Source organism: Oncorhynchus gorbuscha, unplaced genomic scaffold (genome assembly GCF_021184085.1).
Source record: "Oncorhynchus gorbuscha isolate QuinsamMale2020 ecotype Even-year unplaced genomic scaffold, OgorEven_v1.0 Un_scaffold_17:::fragment_2:::debris, whole genome shotgun sequence".
NCBI lineage: Eukaryota > Metazoa > Chordata > Actinopteri > Salmoniformes > Salmonidae > Oncorhynchus > Oncorhynchus gorbuscha.
This window is the reverse complement of record NW_025744862.1, coordinates 178092-200254: the sequence shown is the minus strand read 5'-3', so window position 1 is coordinate 200254 and position 22163 is coordinate 178092. Positions and strand designations below refer to the sequence as shown.

The following is a 22163-nucleotide window of genomic DNA, read 5'->3' as shown; positions in this document are numbered from 1 at the left end:
GTGGGACCAGGTGGGTCGTGCATCACTCAAATAGGTGGTGTTGGGTGAGGTGCGTTTTCACCCATAGAAATCAATGTACTTTGAAACCTCAGTGTTTTGTTGTTTTATTGATGGTCACTGCTCCATGGCTCCTTCGCAGATTATCTTACTTGCTTTCCCGGTCTGGATCTCCACGTTCTGGCTGAAGCGTCCGCAGCCTGCCGAGGTTCTGGCCCGGACCTGGAAGATGTACCTGGTACCGGGCTTCAGACCAGACACCCGGGCCGTAGTACCCTTGGCCTTCAAGGTGGAGTAACTCTGCTGCTCCTTATCCTGGTGGAGGAGAGAGGTTAGGGAGGAGGAGAGGAGGGTAGGAAGGGGTGGAGCACAGGAGAGATGATAAAGGCTGTCTATACAAAGCTGTGTTTACATTTCTGACCTTAGCAGTAAACCCGGGAGCTTGGCCAAATTAAGACATTAACACAGCAGCCACACTAATCTGTCTGTACTATCAAGATGTGTGTGTTCATGACATTATTACTTCACTCTATACACACTCCCCTGTCTCCAGGGATCACTCCGCTGTGGGGTGTGATGTGGTACTTGCATATGCCCTGGTCTGGTGTGTGTGCCTCCTGTGCTGGTCAGATCACTCATACCCCATTAGCTGTGTGTCAGAGCATGCAGAACAACACAGCAATTAGCTTGTCTCCCTCCGCTTTCAGGCTTACCCACACGCTCACTGTCACCTTCACCTATCAGCCCAGATCAGCCCCACCCACACACAGTATTTATCTGCTGTACCTTCTCGTAGTATTTGACGTCATACTCCAGTATGACTCCGTTGGGCTGGTCTGGTTCGTGCCACAGCAGAGTGACACTATTCTGACTTGCGTTCTCTTGACGAATCGCAATTACCTGGGATGGGGCTGAACAGGAAACAAGAAAAAGGAAGTACACAACACATAAATGAATAGAGAACCAGAACAGACAGGGCAGCCCTACATGTAAACAGCAATACAATCCAATAGAGATCATACAGGATAATGTAACCTACTGTAGCTGTTGAGATGTTGAATTAATTCTAGGTAAACTGTATTTCTTTTCTATGTAAATTGACCTTCATGAGTAAAATGTTATGTAATAAATCCATACAGGTATCCCCTACCTGCCTGGTTCGTAGTGATGTTGACAGAGGCGAAGGGCGGCGGCTCGTTGCTCAGATGAGTCACTGCATTCCTCGCTAGGATGCGGAAGGTGTAGTTGGCGTGGGCAACCAGGTTCAGAACAGTCACCCAGGGTTCGGTCAGAGAGCTCTGTCGGGGAACGAACCGCACCGGTACCACACCGACACGGTCCACTGTCCCTCCACCCCCTCCTACCATCCCCCCTCCACCACTGGTTGGCCCTGCTGTACAGTCCTCACACTGCCCCCCTCCCCAGAACACTTCTGACAGAGCACACTGTACAGCAGGTCACTGCGACCCCCAGAGTCCAGGGGTCGCCCCCACTCCAGATTCACTGACGTCCCATTAACTGATGATATCACGTTTACTGGAGCTGTTGGGGGGCCTGAGGAGAGGAGAGATAGAAAAAGAGAGGGAAGAGAAGAATTAGAAGGGAGGAGAGAAAGTTACATTTTTCTTGCCTACCACCTGAAAAAGTTGGAGGTGCTTCTATTATCTCGTTCAGAAATCAAAATAGTTATTACAGATAATTATGTCTATATCACCCAGGGCATTCAGAGAGATAGGTGCAGGATGCAGCATGTGTGTGTGTGTGTGTGTGTGTGTGTGTGTGTGTGTGTGTGTGTGTGTGTGTGTGTGTGTGTGTGTGTGTGTGTGTGTGTGTGTGTGTGTGTGTGTGTGTGTGTGTGTGTGTGTGTGTGTGTGTGACGTACGTGTGCAGGGTGCAGCAAGGGTGTCGGTGGGGGCTCTGTAATGGCTGGAGTCACAGGGGCAGGAGAGGGCAGCTCTAGTCTCTGAGTGGCTTTGTAGAGGACACTTCCCACACAACCCATCACCTGCTACTGGCTTATAGAAACCCACCTCACACGCTGCATGGGGAGAGAGGAAGAGGGGAGAGGGGTGGAAAGAGGGGAGGTGAGAGAGAGAGAGGATATGCCATTTTAAAATATGTTTTGAAAATATCAGCTTTGGTCTACCACACTATTTGTAGAGCAACCCCAACAGTCAATATGTAATTGGAATTCTGCATAAAAGCACTGACTTGAGAGGAGAGGGAGAAGAAAGTTAAGACTTTTTCACACTCACATTTGGGCCAAAGAGGCTGTGCACTGTTGATACTCCCGTAGGGAACATTAGAATCTAGACCACGTTTCAACCTTATTCAGCACACGTACTACATATTCACTTTCAACTCTGCACTGATGAATAATACAGGCTCCTCTGATAAATATATTCTCTTTAGAATGCAGAAACAGGGTGTATGGAGCTGTGGAAACAGAAACGTTCTAATATATCTGGCAACATCATGGGTTCATCTTAACTGCCTCAGTAAAAATTTAAAAAGGTTTGGCAAAATGTCTCTTATAGGTTAAGGATGACCTTCGTATAACCTTATTTTGACTATTGGCTCCAATAAATAAATAGATCAAAACATGTATTATTGTATTGTTCAGCACTCAATGTTATTGATGATATTTCTTTATGCCTTTCCATAATTTATGAGTCTCTAAATACGTCTTCAATTTCCAATGAACCCTGACATGTAAGAGTGTCAGTAGAATATTGATAGTGTATACCATCTGGATTACACACACACATACACACACGGACGCACGCACGCACACGCACACACACACACACACATGGACGCACATACACATTCAGACACACACACATACAGAGACACACACACTGTCTGGATCACAACCAGATTAAAAGGCAGGGGCTGATATCGCACCTCTCTTTCACCGTCAGTGTCCCCCAAGGAACCAGAAACTACTTCTATTTGCAATATTTATCCCAGACTGCTTTCTCTCCTCCCTTTTATCCCGTTAATCCCACCATCCCTTGATGTTTTTTGTGAAGCTCCTGAGTTGAAAAGCAGGTCAGGATAAACATCGGAACAGCTCGCTCATCAAGGAGGGAGGCTGCTGACACTTTGAAGTCTCTGACAGATTTACCAGCTAGCACACTCAGCAACACACACAATACACACACACACGTGCGCACGCGCGCACGCACACACACACACACACACACACACACACACACACACACACACACACACACACACACACACACACACACACACACACACACACACACACACACACACACACACACACACACACACACACACACACACACACACACACACACACACACACACACACACACACACACACACACACACACACACACACACACACAGTGCGCTGTCTCTAGTCTCTCCATTCTCTTCTCTCTCTCATTTCTTCACTTTATTCAGAGTGCCAGACCAATTTTAAGTCAGGTTTGAAAGGTCATCAGGGGTCATCCACACCAGCCCTCCTTTCATTTCTACTTTATCTGTGTGTGTGTTACCAAGTTTATAATTGTACTTGTTGAATTATTTGTGTTATTGGGTGCATGTGCTGTGAGTCATGTGTATAGCATTATCGTTTTTGCTAACTGTGTATGCATATATGTGTGTGTGTGTGTGTGTGTGTGTGTGTGTGTGTGTGTGTGTGTGTGTGTGTGTGTGTGTGTGTGTGTGTGTGTGTGTGTGTGTGTGTGTGTGTGTGTGTGTGTGTGTGTGCGTGCGTGTGTGTGTGTGTGTGTGTGTGCGTGTGCGCGTGCGCACGTGTGTGTGTGTATTGTGTGTGTGTTGTTTGGCACATCAGAGCCTGTCAGCCCAGTGCTGCCGATGCAGGAGTATTTGCATTACAATGAATCTTAATGGCTGTGTGCTGGCTTTGTGTGCTGACCTTGATTTATTCTCAGTATAAATAAATAAACAACACGGTATAGAAAGAGGAGTTGGGAAAGAAAATCACAGACTTGAGGAGACTGAGGGGGAACGGGACTGGAGGAGAGTCTTCAGTGCCACCTGGTCTTCTGGCAGATGGTCATAAAGTGCTTACTGACATACTGTACATAGCTTTAAACAACATTGAGTTAGTCAAAAGCTGGTGTGGCCAAACTCAAGCAATTTAGCCAGGCACATGTACATGCACACTTTCTAGTTCTCTTCTGGGAACAAACAGCGGTAACTAATAAGCAGGTAGTACTGCCATGCTGGTAGGAGTGATGGATGATTGTGTCAGTAAAGTCATGTGGAAATGGGCCACTGGTGTCTGGTGTGAATCTCTCCACACTCCAAACTCCTAGATGAGGCCTGTGTCCCACTCTCTGAGTTACTAATCTGACCCCATACTGGAGGCTTTAGAATGATACACTACACCCTCTATACAAGTACTGTATTGCACTATATAGAATGGAGAGTCATTTTAAATGCAGACATAGTCTCGAATGAGATGTCCCGCTTTCAATTTAGATAAGCCTTATTGATTCAATGACTGAATCTGTCTAGGTACTGCTCAGAGCCAAATGACTGTGGACAGCGGAATGGATGGAGGGATGGATGGATTGTTGGGGAGTGATAGAGAATGGATGGATGGGACGGATGGATTGTTGGGGAGTGATAGAGAATGGATGGAGGGAAGGATGGATTGTTGGGGAGTGATAGAGAATGGATGGAGGGAAGGATGGATTGTTGGGGAGTGATAGAGAATGGATGGATGGGATGGATGGATTGTTGGGGAGTGATAGAGAATGGATGGATGGGATGGATGGATTGTTGGGGAGTGATAGAGAATGGATGGATGGGACGGATGGATTGTTGGGGAGTGATAGAGAATGGATGGATGGGATGGATGGATTGTTGGGGAGTGATAGAGAATGGATGGATGGGATGGATGGATTGTTGGGGAGTGATAGAGAATGGGTGGATGGGATTGTTTTCCCTCAATGGGGGTCAGTAAAGGACAAAGAAGCTGTGATCATGTCATTAAAACACAACCATTTCACTCATACGTTAATATAACAGGCGGCAGCACAAAAACATTCTGAAGATATTATATTTGAAGGTAGACTGGACCATAAAAAATGAATTGGGAGTCTTATTGAACTGGGGTGACAGGTAGCCTAGTGGTTAGAGTGTTGGGTCAGTAACCGAAAGGTTGCTAAATCGAATCCCTGAGCTGACAATGTAAAAATCTGTCATTTTGCCCCTGAACAAGGCAGTTAACACACTGTTCCTAGAGCGTCATTGTAAATAATAATTTGTTCTTATCTGACTTTCCTAGTTGAATAAAGGTAAAAAATAAGATAATCTCTGTCAATTTGATCATTATTTAAATGCTTTATCATTTTGGAATAAACATTAGATCAGGTAGAATTACAGTATATACTGAACATGCAGGTGTTAAAATTGCATTCTGGGTGGAAAACAAAACCAACACTATTCAAACAGTCCATTAATAACGTATACTATACGCTGTTGTTAGAAGCAATCGGGGCAGCAGTACTCTGACATCAGAGCATGACTTCATTTCACCAAGAGCTTTGCATTCCCTTGAAGAGAAATGACACATCTGAAATTGTCCAAGTGGAAAATATTTGTTTATCCCAGAGGCTGAAATATGACCAGAATATATCTGTAGAATCATTTCCCCAGCTAATTAAATGTCCTAAGTATAATAAACAGAAACACAATAAAACAAACAACTTAGAAAAAGGAGGAAAGAGAGAAACCTTTTTCTTTAAATGGCAATGCAATTTTCAAAGAGTGAGAAAATGTACAGACATAATCTGATGCACAGGCCAGGAGAGAAGGCTACAGTAATTGCTGATAATAACCCATCCGATAACTCCTGCTTTCCCAGTAGGTTTAAATCAATGGCATTGATGAAGTCATCACTAAAAGAGTGCTACACAGATCTAAACGTGTTTTCCTTTGAAAACGCCTCGTAATTACAAATCAAACTAGACCAATGCATGGTGGGTAATGAGCATTAAACTGGTGTTAATTATCCGATTGAATGGCTGTCACCATTCAACCGTGCCTGATGGAACAGAGTGGAGAGAGAGATGGGAGAGGGGTAACAGGAGAGGAAGAGAGAGAGAGAAAGGGGTAGAAGACCGAGAGAGTGATACAAAGAGAGAGGTGAGGACAGTCAGAAAGAAAGGAGCGAGGAGGTTGAGGTGGAGAAAGAGAGAGAGAAACTGGCTAGTTTCAATACCTCACAAACAAAAGGAGACTTTCAAAGAAATGTAGGGAGAGAGGGTAGACTAATGCCTGAGGCACACAGCAGGAAAAGAAGTGAGGGAGAAAGAGAGAAGAAGTGAGAGAGAAGCCTTTGTCTCCTCTTTTGAGTCTGTTTCATGACTCGCTGTGAAGCATCAGAGAGGAAATGAATCAAGTGTTTTTGATTATTAATTTAATTCAAAAGGACAAAGTGGGCTGTGAGAGATGGAACAAAGAAAAGAAGCATGTACGTGTCACAGCTGCCTCTACGGAGCATAAAAACGTATATTCTATATATTAAGTCATATTCATTCAACATGACAGTCTTTGATAAACAGTCTGAGTCCAGAGCAGTCCAGTCTAAATAAAAATTCAGGGTGAAATGGATGCTGTTTCGCATTGTCTAGCTATTATCTATCTATTGCACACAGCTACTCCCCGTATATTAGTTTGACAGCCTCAAAAGTGAGCGTAGTACAGGAGTGGATGCAGTACAGCACAACCATGTACAATTGAAGTCGGAAGTTTACATACACTTAGGTTGGAGTCATTAAAACTCATTTTTCAGCCACTCCACTCATTTCTTGTTAACAAACTATAGTTTTGGCAAGTCGGTTAGGACATCTACTTTGTGCATGACACAAGTCATTTTTACAGCAATTGTTTACAGACAGATTATTTCACTTATAATTCACTGTATCACAATTCCAGTGGGTTAGAAGTTTACAAACACTGAGTTGACTGTGCCATTAAACAGCTTGGAACATTCAAGAAAATTATGTCATGGCTTTAGAAGCTTCTGATAGGCTAACTGACATCATTTGAGACAATTGGAGGTGTACCTGTGGATGCATTTCAAGGCCTACCTTGAAACTCAGTGCCTCTTTGCATGACATCGTGGTAAAATCAAAAGCAATCAGACAAGACCTCAGAAAAAAATTGTAGACCTCCACAAGTCTGCTTCATCCTTGGGAGCAATTTCCAAACACCTGAAGGTACCACTATCATCTGTACAAACAATAGTATGCAAGTATAAACACCATGGGACCACGCAGCCGTCATACTGCTCAGGAAGGAGACACGTTCTGTCTCCTAGAGATGAACGTACGTTGGTGTGAAAAGTGCAAATCAATCCCAGAACAACAGCAAAGGACCTTGTGAAGATGCTGGAGGAAACAGGTACAAAAGTATCTATATCCACAGTAAAACGAGTCCTATATCGACCTACCCTGATAGGCCGCTCAGCAAGGTAGAAGCAACTGCTCCAAAATCGCCATAAAAACGCCCGACTACAGTTTGCAACTGCATATGGGGACAAAGATCATACTTTTTGGAGAAATTTCCTCTGGTCTGATGAAACAAAACGAGAACTGTTTGGCCATAATGACCATCATTATATTTGGAGGAAAAAGGGGAAGGCTTGCAAGCCGAAGAACACCATCCCAGCCGTGAAGCACGAGGGTGGCAGTATCAGGTTGTGGGGATGCCTTGCTGCAGGAGGGACTGGTGCACTTCACAAAGTAGAGGGCATCATGAGGTAGGAAAATTATGTGGATATATTGAAGCAACATCTCAAGACATCAGTCAGGAAGTGAAAGCTTGGTCGCAAATGGGTTTTCCAAATGGACAATGACTCCAAGCATACTTCCAAAGTTGTGGCAAAATGGCTTAAGGACAACAAAGTCAAGGTATTGGAGTGGCCATCAGAAAGCCAAGCGTGTGCGTTCAAGGAGGCCTACAAACCTGACTCAGTTACTCCAGTTCTGTCAGGAGGAATGGGCCAGAATTCACCCAACGTACTGTGGGAAGCTTTTGGAAAGCTACCTGAAACGTTTGACCCAAGTTAAACAAGTAAAGGCAATGCTACCAAATACTAATTGAGTGTATATAAACTTCTGACCCTCCGGGAATGTGATGAAAGAAATAAAAGCTGAAATAAATCTTTCTCTACTATTATTCTGACATTTCACATTCTTAAAATAAAGTGGTGATCCTAACTGACCTAAGACAGGGTATTGTTACTAGGCTTAAATGTCAGGAGTTGTGAAAATCTGAGTTTAAATGTATTTGGCTAAGGTGTATAATCGTCTGACTTCAACTGTATTTTAAAACCTCTCAGTACACGGCATCCTTGGTGAACCGTAATTATTCATGCAGGTTTGAAATCATTAATTCCACTCAACACATATTTCAATGTCCATAAAGGGCAATGTGTACCTGTTGCAACCCAACTTTGTTTTGAAATAGAGATACAGAGAATATTCAAGGTGATATGGTGACAGTGACTGTCAAAATGTCACCCTCTATTTCTGTGATGATAGTGGGTGACTCACTTGTCCCCTGCCCTCCAAGTGTGATACAAATACAGCTCCATCGATCACATTTCAGCACACGCTCACACAGGCCATTTCAGCAGGCAGGGGTCTGAAAGAGGAGACAGCTCCTGTGCTCCCATCAGTTTAACTCAACACAGTAAAGTCAGGGCAGGAAATCATTTCATAAAGTTCTCTAACTCCCCCTAGACCCAGGCTGGCTGGCAGTGCCTCAGTGATGTCTTGTATCATGTTTTTGTACTGTCATCTTTAATAGCTGTTAGATTCAGGGCTGGATTTGGGTGGGCAGTATTGTTTAGGCCAGAGGTGGCACACACTCCATTAATAATTTACCCACTACCAACCACTCTTTATGACCAGTGTGTGCATGCTCATCCTTTAATACGAGATATATTGAATCCAGACAGACAGAGACCTAGACCGACAGATTATTAAACATTAATAACATGGACTTCACTGTCAGAGAACAACGGGGCTTTGTGTGTGTGTGTGTGTGTCTGCGCTCTGAGTAAGCCCTGTTGCTTTGTGCCATGATCTGAAAGCCTATAGCTGTCCGTACCTGCTGTGGAGATATGTGCCTGACCAATCGGAATGGAAATTGGGGGAAGTTTAAGTGACACGACGTTGCCTCCTCTGGTCCAGTTATGATTAATTATATTATATTATATGCTGCTCTCTCTCGCCCTCTCTCCCTATTTCTCTCTCTCTCTCTCTCTCTCTCTCTCTCTCTCTCTCTCTCTCTCTCTCTCTCTCTCTCTCTCTCTCTCTCTCTCTCTCTCTCTCTCTCTCTCTCTCTCTCTCTCTCTCTCCCTCTCCCTCTCTCTCCATCTCCCTCTCACCCACTCTCCCTCTCTCCCTATCTCTCTCTCTCCCTCTCCCTCTCTCTCCCTCTCCCCTCCCTCTCCCTCTCCCTCTCCCTCTCCCTCTCCCTCTCCCTCTCCCTCTCTTCTCCTCCTCACTCACACTGCTTATGTCACAATGGCCCAGCAGTGAGAATCTTTTAATCTCCTCATCCCAGTTTAAAATGTTGGCCATAAAATAAGCGTCACACTTCTAACAATGAGGACCAGACTAACAAACAAAGACGGCTAATTAGTCCTGGCAAAATAACAACATTCCCAACCATGACACACACAAGCACACACACAAACACACAGACACACACCCTCCCAATGCCCCCTTCTCTCCTCTCGCTGCTAGCAGCTGCTGTGGTTATCAGTGAGAATGGTGATTGTTGTTGTTGTTTTTGTTTTCTTGTTGTTTTGTTTTGCACAACCCAATCTGTCTAATGGGGGACTACACAAATTGCTATTGGCATGTCTGTGATATGTGTTCGCGTGCGTGTGTGTATTTGAGAGTGTATTTTCAGAGAGGGTGAGAGGGTGTGTTTGTTTGGGTGTTTGTTTGCATGAGTGAGTTTAGAGTTGAGGGTTGAATAATTCCAACCGAACTAATGGTATTTGATAGGTTTATGATTAAATAATGACAATTAATTGATGAAATAATAATTTCCTTCCTGGGAGTTCACATGGAGGCGGAACACAGTTTGTATCGTGATGAAAGACTCTCTCCAAGGAGATGTTGACAGCTACTTGAGATAATGAGATCATACTGTATGTGTGTGTGTTTGTGTGTACTCCCCTCCATGTGCATTAGAGAGTGATTTCCTGCCCCAAGGGTATCACTGTGTGTGTGGGAGTTTACGTGGCCATGTGTCAGCTAACTCAAAACAGAAGCACTGCTGATGATCACCAGTTGTTTACACGCTCACAGAAGGACACATCTAATTTGACAAGTTCATATTCCATTTCTCAGGAGATTTTTTTTCAATTTGGCTCATATCACCTCAACTTTGCATTCCCCCTCCAGTTAATTTCGACAGTGATTATAACTATATGATACACTCAAGTGGACCTGAGCCAGAGAGTAATGAAGTTCTCACCTAATTATCTTTCGCTCTATCTATTACCTCATTTTAATGATCAGGTTTTAGGCCCTGGAAATACGACAACCATGATTATATCAGCCATTTATCTAATGTCCTCGTTTAGATTTTAGGGTAAAGTGAAGATCATAACAGATCGAACTAGCTTCCCAGTCTGGTCTCACAGCAAAACATGATATTTAACAGAAATCTGTGCCACTCCATTTAGTATATGTTACTTTACGCTACGTTACATTACATTGAACAGACGTTACATATTACACGTAAATTCGGGACACTCAAATTAGTATGATACGTTACGTTTGGTATGGACAGTAGGTCACTTAAGGTAAAAATAAAAGTAAGATATCATGGAGTGGCATGAAGTTTTGTAAAATATAATACACTTTCCTCTGAGACCAAGTACAATTTAAAGTCCAATTTATTGCAAAAATATACAAATAGAGGTTCTATTGTTCATCAGATCTGAAGATATTGCCACATTTGTCCACTCTATCCTTTCTGTCAAGTATCAAGCGACTACTTATACAACAGTAGTGCCCCTCTGATGTCCCACTCCCAGCTGACTGTCAGGTGTTCCCCTCTGGAAGGACCCCAGGGACCCAGAGGTGCTTCAGGTGCTCCACCTTGACTCCCTGTCAGAGTAGGGCACACACGGCTCTTTGCCTGCTGTCTGACAGACTTGAATGTGTGAGCGAGTGTGTGTATGTGCTTTTGTGCATGTGTGAGTGTGCGTGAGAGAAAGAGAAAGAAAGAGACACAGAGGGAGGAAGGGAAATGTTGACAGGCCAGTGAAAGGACAGGCAATATGAAAGGCCCCCTCCAGGGGGATTCGATCGTCTTTATTTGATGAATTTAATAAATAATAAATGCATATTAAATTCTCGTTGTTGACTCGAAGGGCCTTTCTGTGATATTTTCTACAGAGGCACATTGACAGATAACGATCACAATATGTGGCCAAGTGTCATACTGTCTCCCTCTTTCTCTCCTTTCTCTTTCCCCTTTCTTTCCACCACACCCTCACTCTCTCCCTCTTTCTCCCTCTCTACCCTACAAGATCTCACGATTTTACCATTTTGACATCAGATTCCAACGTTTGTCTACGTTTCTCCAAAATGTAAAATGTTGAAGTTTCAACAGTTTAGTTTGAGATAGGGTTACGTTTACAACAGAAACAACTTGACTGTTAAGTTTAGGCATTCATTCCAAAATGGTTAAGGTTTGTGATAGCGTAAAAATAAAAAAAAACAAGAGCCGGAGCTTGTGGTTTTAGTGCTCACCAGTGCCCCTAGTGGCTGGTTTTAATGTCATCTCCCAACGTCCTGGATACCTGGACAGACGTTGCATTTCATTTTGGATCTTGAGCATTCTCTCTCCCTCTCTCTCTCTCTCTCTCTCTCTCTCTCTCTCTCTCTCTCTCTCTCTCTCTCTCTCTCTCTCTCTCTCTCTCTCTCCCTCTCTCTCTCCCTCCCTCTCCCTCTTCCTCTCCCTCTCCCTCTTCCTCTCCTCTCTCTCTCTCTCTCTCTCTCTCTCTCTCTCTCTCTCTCTCTCTTGCTCTCTCTCTCTCTCTGTGACAGGGATGAGATTGTGCTGACAGGAGAGTCAAACAATCCCTCAGTGTCTGAAGGAGCCAATAATTGTTGTCTGCTTAAGAGGGAAAAGTGACAAATTACAAGAGCTGCCAGCCGCTGTGGCACGCACGCACGCACGCACGCACGCACGCACGCACGCACGCACGCACGCACGCACGCACACACACACACACACACACACACACACACACACACACACACACACACACACACACACACACAGAGAGAGAGAGAGGACTGAAAATGCAGTTCAGTCTGAGAGGAGCTGTCGGAATTGCCTGACAATTTATGTAAATATGAAAAACGAAATCTTTCACTATTATATGTTTAGGTCCCTTGGAAAGGGTAACCAGATAAAGCATTACCAAAAAAAGGCATACAGTGCCTTCGGAACGTATACAGACCCCTTGACTTTTCCCACATTTTGTTACGTTACAGTCTTTTTCTAAAATGGATTCAATCTACACTCAATGTCACATAATGACAAATTGAAAACAAGTTTTTAGAATTTTTAGCAAATATATTAAACCTAAAAAACTGAAATGCCTTATAATCATAAGAATTCAGACCCTTTGCTATGAGACTCAAAATTGAGATCAGGTGCATCCTTGAGATGCTTCTACAACTTGTTGCAGTCCAGCTGTGGTAAATTTAATTGATTAAACATGATTTGGAAAGGCACCTACAGGTATAAGGAAGACGGTGCATGTCAGAGCAAAAACTAAAACACGAGGAAGTAGTAAATGTCCTTAGAGCTCCGAGAGAGGATTGTGTCAAGGCAGAGATGTGGGAAAGAGTACCAAAACATTTCTGCAGTATTGAAGGTCCCCAAGAACACACTGGCCTCTATCACTCTTAAATGGAAGAAGTTTGGCACAACCAAGACTCTTCCTAGACTAAGCAATCGGGGGAGAAGGGCCTTAGTCAAGGAGATGACCAAGAACCCAATAGTAACTCTGAAAGAGCTCCAGAATTCCTCTGTGGAGATGGGAGAACCAGACAGAAGCCACTCCTCAGTTAAAGGCACATGATAGCCTGCTTGGAATATGCCAAAGGGCAGCTAAAGGACTTTCAGACCATGAGAAACAAGATTCTCTGATCTGATGAAACCAAGATTGAACTCTGTGGCCTGAATACCAAGCGTCACGCCTGGAGGAAACCTGGCACCATTCGTGAAGCATGGTGGTGGCAGCATCATGCTGTGGGGATGTCTTTCAGCGGCAGGGACTGGGAAACTATTTAGGATCGAGGGAAAAATGAACAAAGCAAAGTACAGAGAGATCATTGATGAAATCCTGCTCCAGAGCACTCAGGACTGGGGCGAAGGTTCACCTTTTAACAGGGAAACGACTCTGAATGGCTTCGGGGCAAGACTCTGAATGTCCTTGAGGGGCACAGCCAGAGCCTGGACTTGTACCCGATCAAACATCTCTGGAGGGACCTGAAAATAGCTGTGCAGCGATGCTCCCCAACCTGATAGAGCTTGAGGATCTGCAGAGAAAATGGGAGAAACTCCCCAAATACAGGTGTGAAGCTTGTAGTGTCATACCCAAGTAGACTCGAGGCTGTAATCTGCCAAAGGTGCTTCAACAAAGTACTGAGTAAAGGGTTTGAATACTTACGTAAATGTGATATACTGTATATATATATTTTTTTACAAAAATGTAAAGAAATCTGTTTTTGCTTTGTCATTATGACGTATTGTGTGTCAATTTTAGAGTAAAGCTGTAATGTAACGTAACAAAAGGTGGAAAAAGTCAAGGGGTTTGAATACTTTCTGAATGAACTGTATATAGAGTCCCAGTCAAAGGTTCGGACACACCTACTCATTCTAGGGATTTTCTTTATTTTGACTATTTTCTACATTGTAGCGTAATAGTGGCGACATCAACACTATGAAATAACAGATATGGCATCATGTAGAAACCCAAAAAGTGTTAAACAAATCAAAATATATTTTATATTTGAGATTATTCAAAGTCGCCACCCTTTGCCTTGATGACAGCTTTGCACACTCTTGACCTTGTCTCAACCAGCTTCATGAGGTAGTCACCTGGAATGCATTTCAATTAACAGGAGTGCCTTGTTAAAAGTTAATTTGTGGAATGTCTTTCCTTAATGCGTTTGAGCCAGTCAGTTGTGTTGTGACAGGGTAGGGGTGGTATACAGAAGACAGCCCTGTTTGGTAAAAGACCCAGTCCATATTATGGCAAGAACAGCTCAAATAAGCAAAGAGAAACAACAGTCCATCATTACTTGAAGACATGAAGGTCAGTCAATCTGGAAAATTTCAAGAACTTTGAATGTTTCTTCAAGTACAGTCACAAAAACCACCAAGGGCTATGATGAAACTGGCTCTCATGAGGACCACCACAGGAAAGGAAAATCCAGAGTTACTTCTGCTGCAGAGGACAAGTTCATTAGAGTTAACTGCACCTCAAATTTCAGACGAAATAAATACTTCACAGAGTTCAAGTAACAGACACATCTCAACATCAACTGTTCAGAGGAGACTGCGTGAATCAGGCCTTCATGGTCGAATTGCTGAATAAAAAATCTTGACTAAAGGACAGAAGAAGAGTATTGCTTGGGCCAAGAAACACGAGCAATGGACATTAGACCAGTGGAAATCTGTCCTTTGGTCTGATGAGTCCAAATGTTAGATTTTTCGTTCCAACCGCTGTGTCTTGTGAGTTGCAGAGTAAGTGAACGGATGATCTCTGCATGTGTGGTTCCCACCGTGAAGCATGGAGGAGGAGGTGTGATGGTGTGGAGGTCAGTCATGATGGGCTTTTTGTAAGGGCTATTTGACCAAGAAGGAGATTGGTGGACTGCTGCTTCAGATGACCTGGCCTCCACAATCATCCAACCTCAACCTAATTGAGATGGTTTGGGATGAGTTGGATCGCAGAGTGAAGGAAAAGCAGCCAACAAGTGTTCAGCATATTTGGGAACTCCTTCAAGACTTTTGGAAAAGCATTTCTCATGAAGCTGGTTGAGAGAATGACAAGAGTGTGCAAAGACATCATCAAGGCTTTATGGTTGGCTTTATGGTTGTGTATATTTTTATTTGTTTTTAACAGTTTGTTGGTTACTACATGATTCCATATGTGTTATTTCATAGTTTTGATGCCTTCACTATTATTCTACAATGTAGAAAACAGTAACAATAAAGATAAAACCCTTAAGTGATTAGGTGTGTCCAAACCTTTGACTGGGACTGTATATATTTATATTAAAAATATTTTAAAAATGAATAAGAAAATTCAGACACTTAAACTTCAAGGGCCGGTTTTCCAGATACATATTAAGCCGAGTCATGGACTAAAAAGCACTTTCAATGGAGATTTTCTATTGAGCTTGCTTTTTAGTCCAGCACTAGGTTTAATCTGTGTCTGAGAAACTGGCCCTAAATCAATGATGTATTGCCCTTATTTGGCAGTTATTTTAAACTCACATTGAAGGGATGCAGTCTGTAATGTTTTAAGCATTTAGCTCATTATCTGAATAGGCAATTGTTCTCCATAATCAATAGTTGAATTCTTTGGCCAGGCAAGTCTAGCCAGGATTGTTATTCTATATGCTAAATATTTCATTCAGCGAAGGGTAAATTGTACAGTATGTCCCTGTGTTCTGTTTCCTTATTAAATCAAGTTTTCCTAACTACAGTACTAACCCTCAGGGAAACCGGTATCCTTAGAAAAAAGGAAACTAGATGAAATTCCACAACACAGGAATTTTAAACAGATGGTGATCCACTAAAATAAGACCTCACCAATTAGATTCACTTAAAATATGTGAAAATATGTTTGTCTGAAATAGAAGATCATATCACTGTTGCAGACATCATGTATTTTCTCGCCATGTTTTCTGTCCAGCATGGAAATCAGTGATGTGTGTACTTGATCTCTTTCATAAATTCATAGATCTAATGCCATGCCTGTCTGAGACAAACAAAAACACTCTCACAATGTGTTTACTATTGCAGTGAGCTAAACCACTGAGGTGGGTTGGTGGGAGGATAAGGATCTCTTGCTTTCTCTCACTCTGCCCCTTTCTTTCCCTCTCTCTCTCATTATCTCGTTCTCTCTTCCTCCGCTTTTTTGTCTGTCTGTCTGTCTGTCTGTCTGTCTGTCTGTCTGTCTGTCTGTCTGTCTGTCTGTCTGTCTGTCTGTCTGTCTGTCTGTCTGTCTGTCTGTCTGTCTGTCTGTCTGTCTGTCTGTCTGTCTGTCTGTCTGTCTGTCTGTCTGTCTGTCTGTCTGTCTGTCTGTCTGTCTGTCTGTCTGTCTGTCTCTCTCTCTCTCTCTCTCTCTCTCTCTCTCTCTCTCTCTCTCTCTCTCTCTCTCTCCCTCTCCCTCTCTCTCTCTCTCTCTCTGTCTGTTTCACTTTCTCTCTGTCTCTGTCTCTCTGTCGCTCTGTTTGTGTCTGTGTGTCTCCCCCCACCCTCTGTAACAAGGTCAGATAGGCTGGTTGACTTGAGTGAATGTAATCAGGCTAAGTGTGTGTGTCCCGTATCAGTGTGTCCTCAGTCGCTCTCTCTGTATCTCTCTGTATGGGATTGAACCACTTTACTTCATTCTCCCCTAGCAGTCAAAAGCCCTGGGGCGGGCTTGCACGCACACACACACACACACACACACACACACACACACACACACACACACACACACACACACACACACACACACACACACACACACACACACACACACACACACACACACACACACACACACACACACACACACACACACACACACACACACACACACACACACACACACACACTGCAGTGACATGCTCTGTTTTGAATGTCACTTTTAGCGTGACAAGGGAGCGGTCGACCAGCCTTCTATATCGAAGTGAGGGATCCGTCTCTTCTCTCCTCTTCCATTCTCCTCTTTCTTCTCCCTCTATCTTTCTCTTCACCCTCTACTATTTCCTCCCTGACACTTTTTTAGTGACATCACACAATCCTTCACGTAGAAGATCTCATGCACACACACATACATGGTGCATACAAACATACACACAGTTCATACTTTTCTCTTGTGCACGCACACATACTGCTTAACCACTTAACCCATCTCTCTCTCTCTGTCTCTCTGTCTCTGTCAATTCATTTAATAAGGTCTTTATTGGCATGGGAAACATATGTTTACATTGGCAAAGCAAGTGAAATAGATAATAAACAAAAGTAAAATAAACAAGAATAAATGTACCGTAAAAATTACACTCACACATTTTAAAAGACATTTGAAATGTCATATTATGGATTTATACAGTGTTTTAATGATGTGCAAAAGTTAGTACATCACTGGTTGCCCTTTTCTTTTGGCAACAGGTCACATATTTGCAGCCGTTATGGCACAATGTGGTATTTTACCCAAAAGATATGGGATTTTTATCAAATTTGGATTTGTTTTGGAATTCTTTGTGGGTCTGTCTAATCTGAGGGAAATATGTGTCTCTAATACGGTCCTACATTTGGCAGGAGGTTAGGAAGTGCAGCTCTGTTTCCACCTCATTTTGTGGGCAGTGAGCACACAGCCTGTCTTCTCTTGAGAGCCATGTCTGCCTTCGACGGCCTTTCTCAATAGCAAGGCTATGCTCACTGAGTCTGTACATAGTCAAAGCTTTCCCAAATTCTGCCACTGTGTACTCTCTGTTTATGGCCAAATACAATTCTAATTTGCTCTGTTTTTATGTAAAATTGTTTCCAATGTGTCAAGAAAATTATATTTTGGTTTTCTCATTTGGTTGGTGTCACGCCCTGATCTGTTTCACCTGTCCTTGTGCTTGTCTCCACCTCCTCCAGGTGTCACTTATTTCCCCAGTGTATTTATCCCTGTGTTTCCTGTCTCTCTGTGCCAGTTCGTACCTGTATGTTTCCAAGTCAACCAGCATGTTTTTCCTGTGCGTCTGCTTTTCTATTCTCTTTTACTAGTGTTTTAACCTTTGCCTGTTTGTCTGGACTCTATTCCCGCCTGCCTGACCATTCTGCCTGCCCTGACCTCAAGCCTGCCTGCCATTCTGTACCTCTGGAACTCTGAACTGGTTTTGACCTTTTGCCTGTCCACGACCATTCTCTTGCCTACCCCTTTTGTATTGTTAATAAACATCTTGGACTCTAACCGTCTGCATCTGGGTCTAGCCTTGTGCCTTAATAGTTGGGTCTAATTGTTTCGCTGTCCTGGGGCTCTGTGGGGTCTGTTTGTCAACAGAGTCCCAGGACTAGCTTGCTTAGGGGAATCTTCTCCAGGTTCATATCTCTGTAGGTGATGCTTTTGTTATGAAAGGTTTGGGAATCGCTTAATTTTAGGTGGTTGTAGAATTTAACATCTCTTTTCTGGATTTTGATAATTAGCGGGTATCTGCTTAATTCTGCTCTGCATGCAATATTTTGTGTTTAACGTTGAACACTGAGGATTTTTTGCAGAAATCTGAATGCAGTCTCAATTTGGTGTTTGTCGCAATTTTTGAATTCTTGGTTGGTGACTCCAGACTTCACAATCATAAAGGGCAATGGGTTCTAAAACTGATGGCAACTGGACCTTTTTTGGAACACCATTATTTTTGTCTTACTGAGATTTAGTGTCATGGCCCAGGTCTGACAGAATCTGTGCAGAAGATCTAGGTGCTGCTGTAGGCCTTCTTTGGTTGGGGACAGCAGCACTAGATCATCAGCCAACAGTAGACTTTTGACTTGAGATTCCAGTAGGATGAGGCCAGGTGCTGCAGACTGTTCTAGTGCCCTTGCCAATTAATTAATGTGTTGAAGAGGGTGGGGCTTAAGCTGCATCCCGGTCTCACCCCATGGCCATGTGGAAAGAAATGGGTGTTTTTTGCCGTTGCAACGATGTGCCCTGAGAGTCGGGAAACAAGTTCAGGGAGTGAGTGTTTAAAAAAAATTATGGAACATAATACAAAACAAGAACCTCGAACAACGCACAGACAGGAAACAGAAATAATGACACATGGTGAAGGAACCAGAGGGCGTGACATATATAGGGCAGGTAATCAAGGAAGTGATGGAGTCCAGGTGAGTCTGATGACACGCAGATGTGCGTAACGATAGTGACAAGTGTGCGCCATAACGAGCAGCCTGGTGACCTAGAGGCCCGGAGAGGGAGCACACGTGACAACCGCATACTTGTTTGTGTACGTGGATTTTATGTTGTATATTTTTCTCCCATCACCACTTTCCATTAATTTGTATAGCTGGCCCTCATTCCAAATTGAGTCGAAAGCTTTTTTGAAATCAACAAAAAATGAAAAGACTTTGCCTTTGTTTTGGTTTGTTTGTTTGTCAATTGGGTTTGCAGGGTGAATACGTGGTCTGTCGCACGGTAATTTGGTAAAAAGCCAATTTGACATTTGCTCAGTACATTGTTCTCGCTGAGGAAATGTACGAGTCTGCTGTTAATGGTAACACAGAGTATTTTCCCAAATTTTCCCAAGGTTGACGCATATCCCATGGTAGTTACTGGGGTAAAATTTGTCTCCACTTTTGTGGATTGTGTTAATCAGTCTTTGGTTACAAATATTGAGGAATATGCCAGAGCTGAGGATGATGTTAATAAGTTTAGGTGTAGCCAATTGGAATTTGTGGTCTGTATATTTTTCACTTAATTTAGGATACCACCAACCCCACAGGTCTTTCGGGTTGGAGTGGGTTTGTATTTTGTCCTGTAGTTCATTCAATGTAATTGGATAATCCAGTGGATTCTGGTAGTCTTTAACAGTTGATTCTAAGATTTGATTTTGATCATGTACAGTACCAGTCAAAAGTTTGGACACAGATAATCATTCAAGGGTTTTTCTTCATTTTGACTATTTTCTACATTATAGAATAACAGTGAAGACATTAACTCAAATGAAATAACATATATGGAATCATGTAGTGACCAAAAAAGTGTTAAACAAATCAAAATATATTTTATATTAGAGTTTCTTCAAAGTAATCACCATTTGTCTTTGACAGCTTTGCACACTCTCTCTCAACCAGCTTCACCTGGAATGCTTTTCCAACAGTTTTGAAGGAGTTCCCACATATGCTGAGCACTTTTCCTTCACTCTGCGGTCCAACTCATCCGAAACCATCTCAATTGGGTTGAGGTCGGGTGATTGTGGAGGCCAGGTCATCTGAAGCAGCACTCCATCACTCTCCTTCTTAGTAAAATAGCCCGTACACAGCCTGAAGGTGTGTTATGTCATTGTCCTGTTGAAAAACAAATGATAGTCCCACTAAGCGCAAACCAGATGGGATGGCGTATCGCTGCAGAATGCTGTGGTAGCCATACTGGTTAAGTGTGCCTTGAATTATAAATAAATCACAGCCAGTGTCACCAGTAAAGCACCCCCACACCATCACACCTCCTCCTCTGTGCTTTACGGTGGGAACCACACATGCAGAGATCATGCGTTCACCTACTCTGCATCTCACAAAGACACAGTGGTTGGAACCAAAAATCTTAAATTAGGACAAAATCAGACCAAAGGACAGATATCCACTGGTCTAATGTCCATTGCTTGTGTTTCTTGGCTCAGGCATGACTCTTCTTCTTAATAGTGTCCTTTAGTGGTGTTTTCTTTGCAGCAATTTGACCATGAAGGCCTGATTCACGCAGTCTCCTCTGAACAGTTGATGTTGAGCTGTGTCTGTTACTTGAACTCTGTAAAGCATTTATTTGGGCTGCAATTTCTGAAGCTGAACATATCCTCTGTAGCAGAGAACTCTGGGTCTTCCTTTCCTGTGGCGGTCCTCATGAGAGCCAGTGTTATCATAACACTTGATGGTTTTTGTGACTGCACTTGAAGAAACTTTCAAAGTTCTTGAAATGTTCCATATTGACTGACCTTCATGTATTAAAGTAATGATGGACTGTCATTTCTCTTTGCTTAATTGAGCTGTTCTTGACATAAAATGGACTTGGTCTTTTACCAAATAGGGCTATCTTCTCTGTGCCACACCTACCTTGTCACAACACAACTGATTGGCAACTGATTGGCTGATTTTCCCAGAAGTGGATAGATTCTTTGGAATCTTCAATTACATTGAGCTGATTTCTGACGTGCTGTTCATTCTTTTTCCATAGTTTATTTCTGTATTGTTTTAGTGATTCACCATAGTGAAGGCATAGGCTCAAGTTTTCTGGGTCTCCACATTTTTGGTTGGATAGGTTTCTCAATGTCTTAAGTTTTTGTGTTCTTCATCAAACCATTTGTCATTTTTGTAAATTGTCTTAGGTTGTCTGCTTGAAATGTTTTGATTTGATAGAGAAGCTAAGAAGAAGAAAGAAGAAATATACTGTTAAGGTTTTCTACTGCCAAGTTTACACCTTCACTATTACAGTGAAACGTTTTGTCCAGGAAATTGTCTAGAAGGTATTGAATTTGTTGTTGCCTAATTGTTGTTTGGTAGATTTCCACACTACTTTCCCTCCATCTACAGCGTTTCTTAATATTATTCTGTTCTTTTGGCTTTGATGCCTCGTGATTGAGTATTGCTCTGTTCAAGTCAAGTGTGATTTTGCTGTGATCTGATAGGGGTGTCAGTAGACTGACTGTGAACTCTAAGAGACTCTGGGTTGAGGTCAGCGATAAAGTAGTCTACAGTACTACTGCCAAGAGATGAGCTATAGGTGTATCTACCATAGGAGTCCCCTCAAAGCCTACCATTGACAATGTACATACCCAGCGACCGACAGAACTGCAGGAGTTATGACGTGTTTTTGTTGGTTATGTTGTCGTAGTTGTGTCTAGGGGGGCATATGGGGGAGGGAATGCTGTCACCTCCAGGTAGGTGTTTGTTCACCTGTGGGCTGAGCGTGTCAGGTTCTTGTCTAGTTCTGGCATTTAGGTCGCCACAGAGTAGTACATGTGGGCCTGGAAATTGTTGATCTCCCCCTCTAGAATGGAGAAGCTGTCATCGTTAAAATATGGGTATTCTATTGGTACCCTTTTCTCTGTTGAGATTATTTCCTTATTAATTTTTAGCCAGATGTAAAATGTTCCTGTTTTGACTCATTTAAAATAGTGGGTTAGGTCTGCTCT

General features: G+C 42.9%; 1 protein-coding gene across 1 annotated transcript in view; it reads right to left on the bottom strand.

The window, feature by feature from the left end:
• Window positions 1-22163, bottom strand: part of LOC124017279 (ephrin type-A receptor 8-like) — a 118735-nt gene that overhangs the window by 8537 nt on the left and 88035 nt on the right. Inside the window, 5 exon segments of the mRNA XM_046332557.1 lie at window positions 150-312; window positions 784-908; window positions 1148-1423; window positions 1426-1551; window positions 1880-2035. Of these exon segments, the coding sequence (XP_046188513.1) occupies window positions 150-312; window positions 784-908; window positions 1148-1423; window positions 1426-1551; window positions 1880-2035 (846 nt within the window).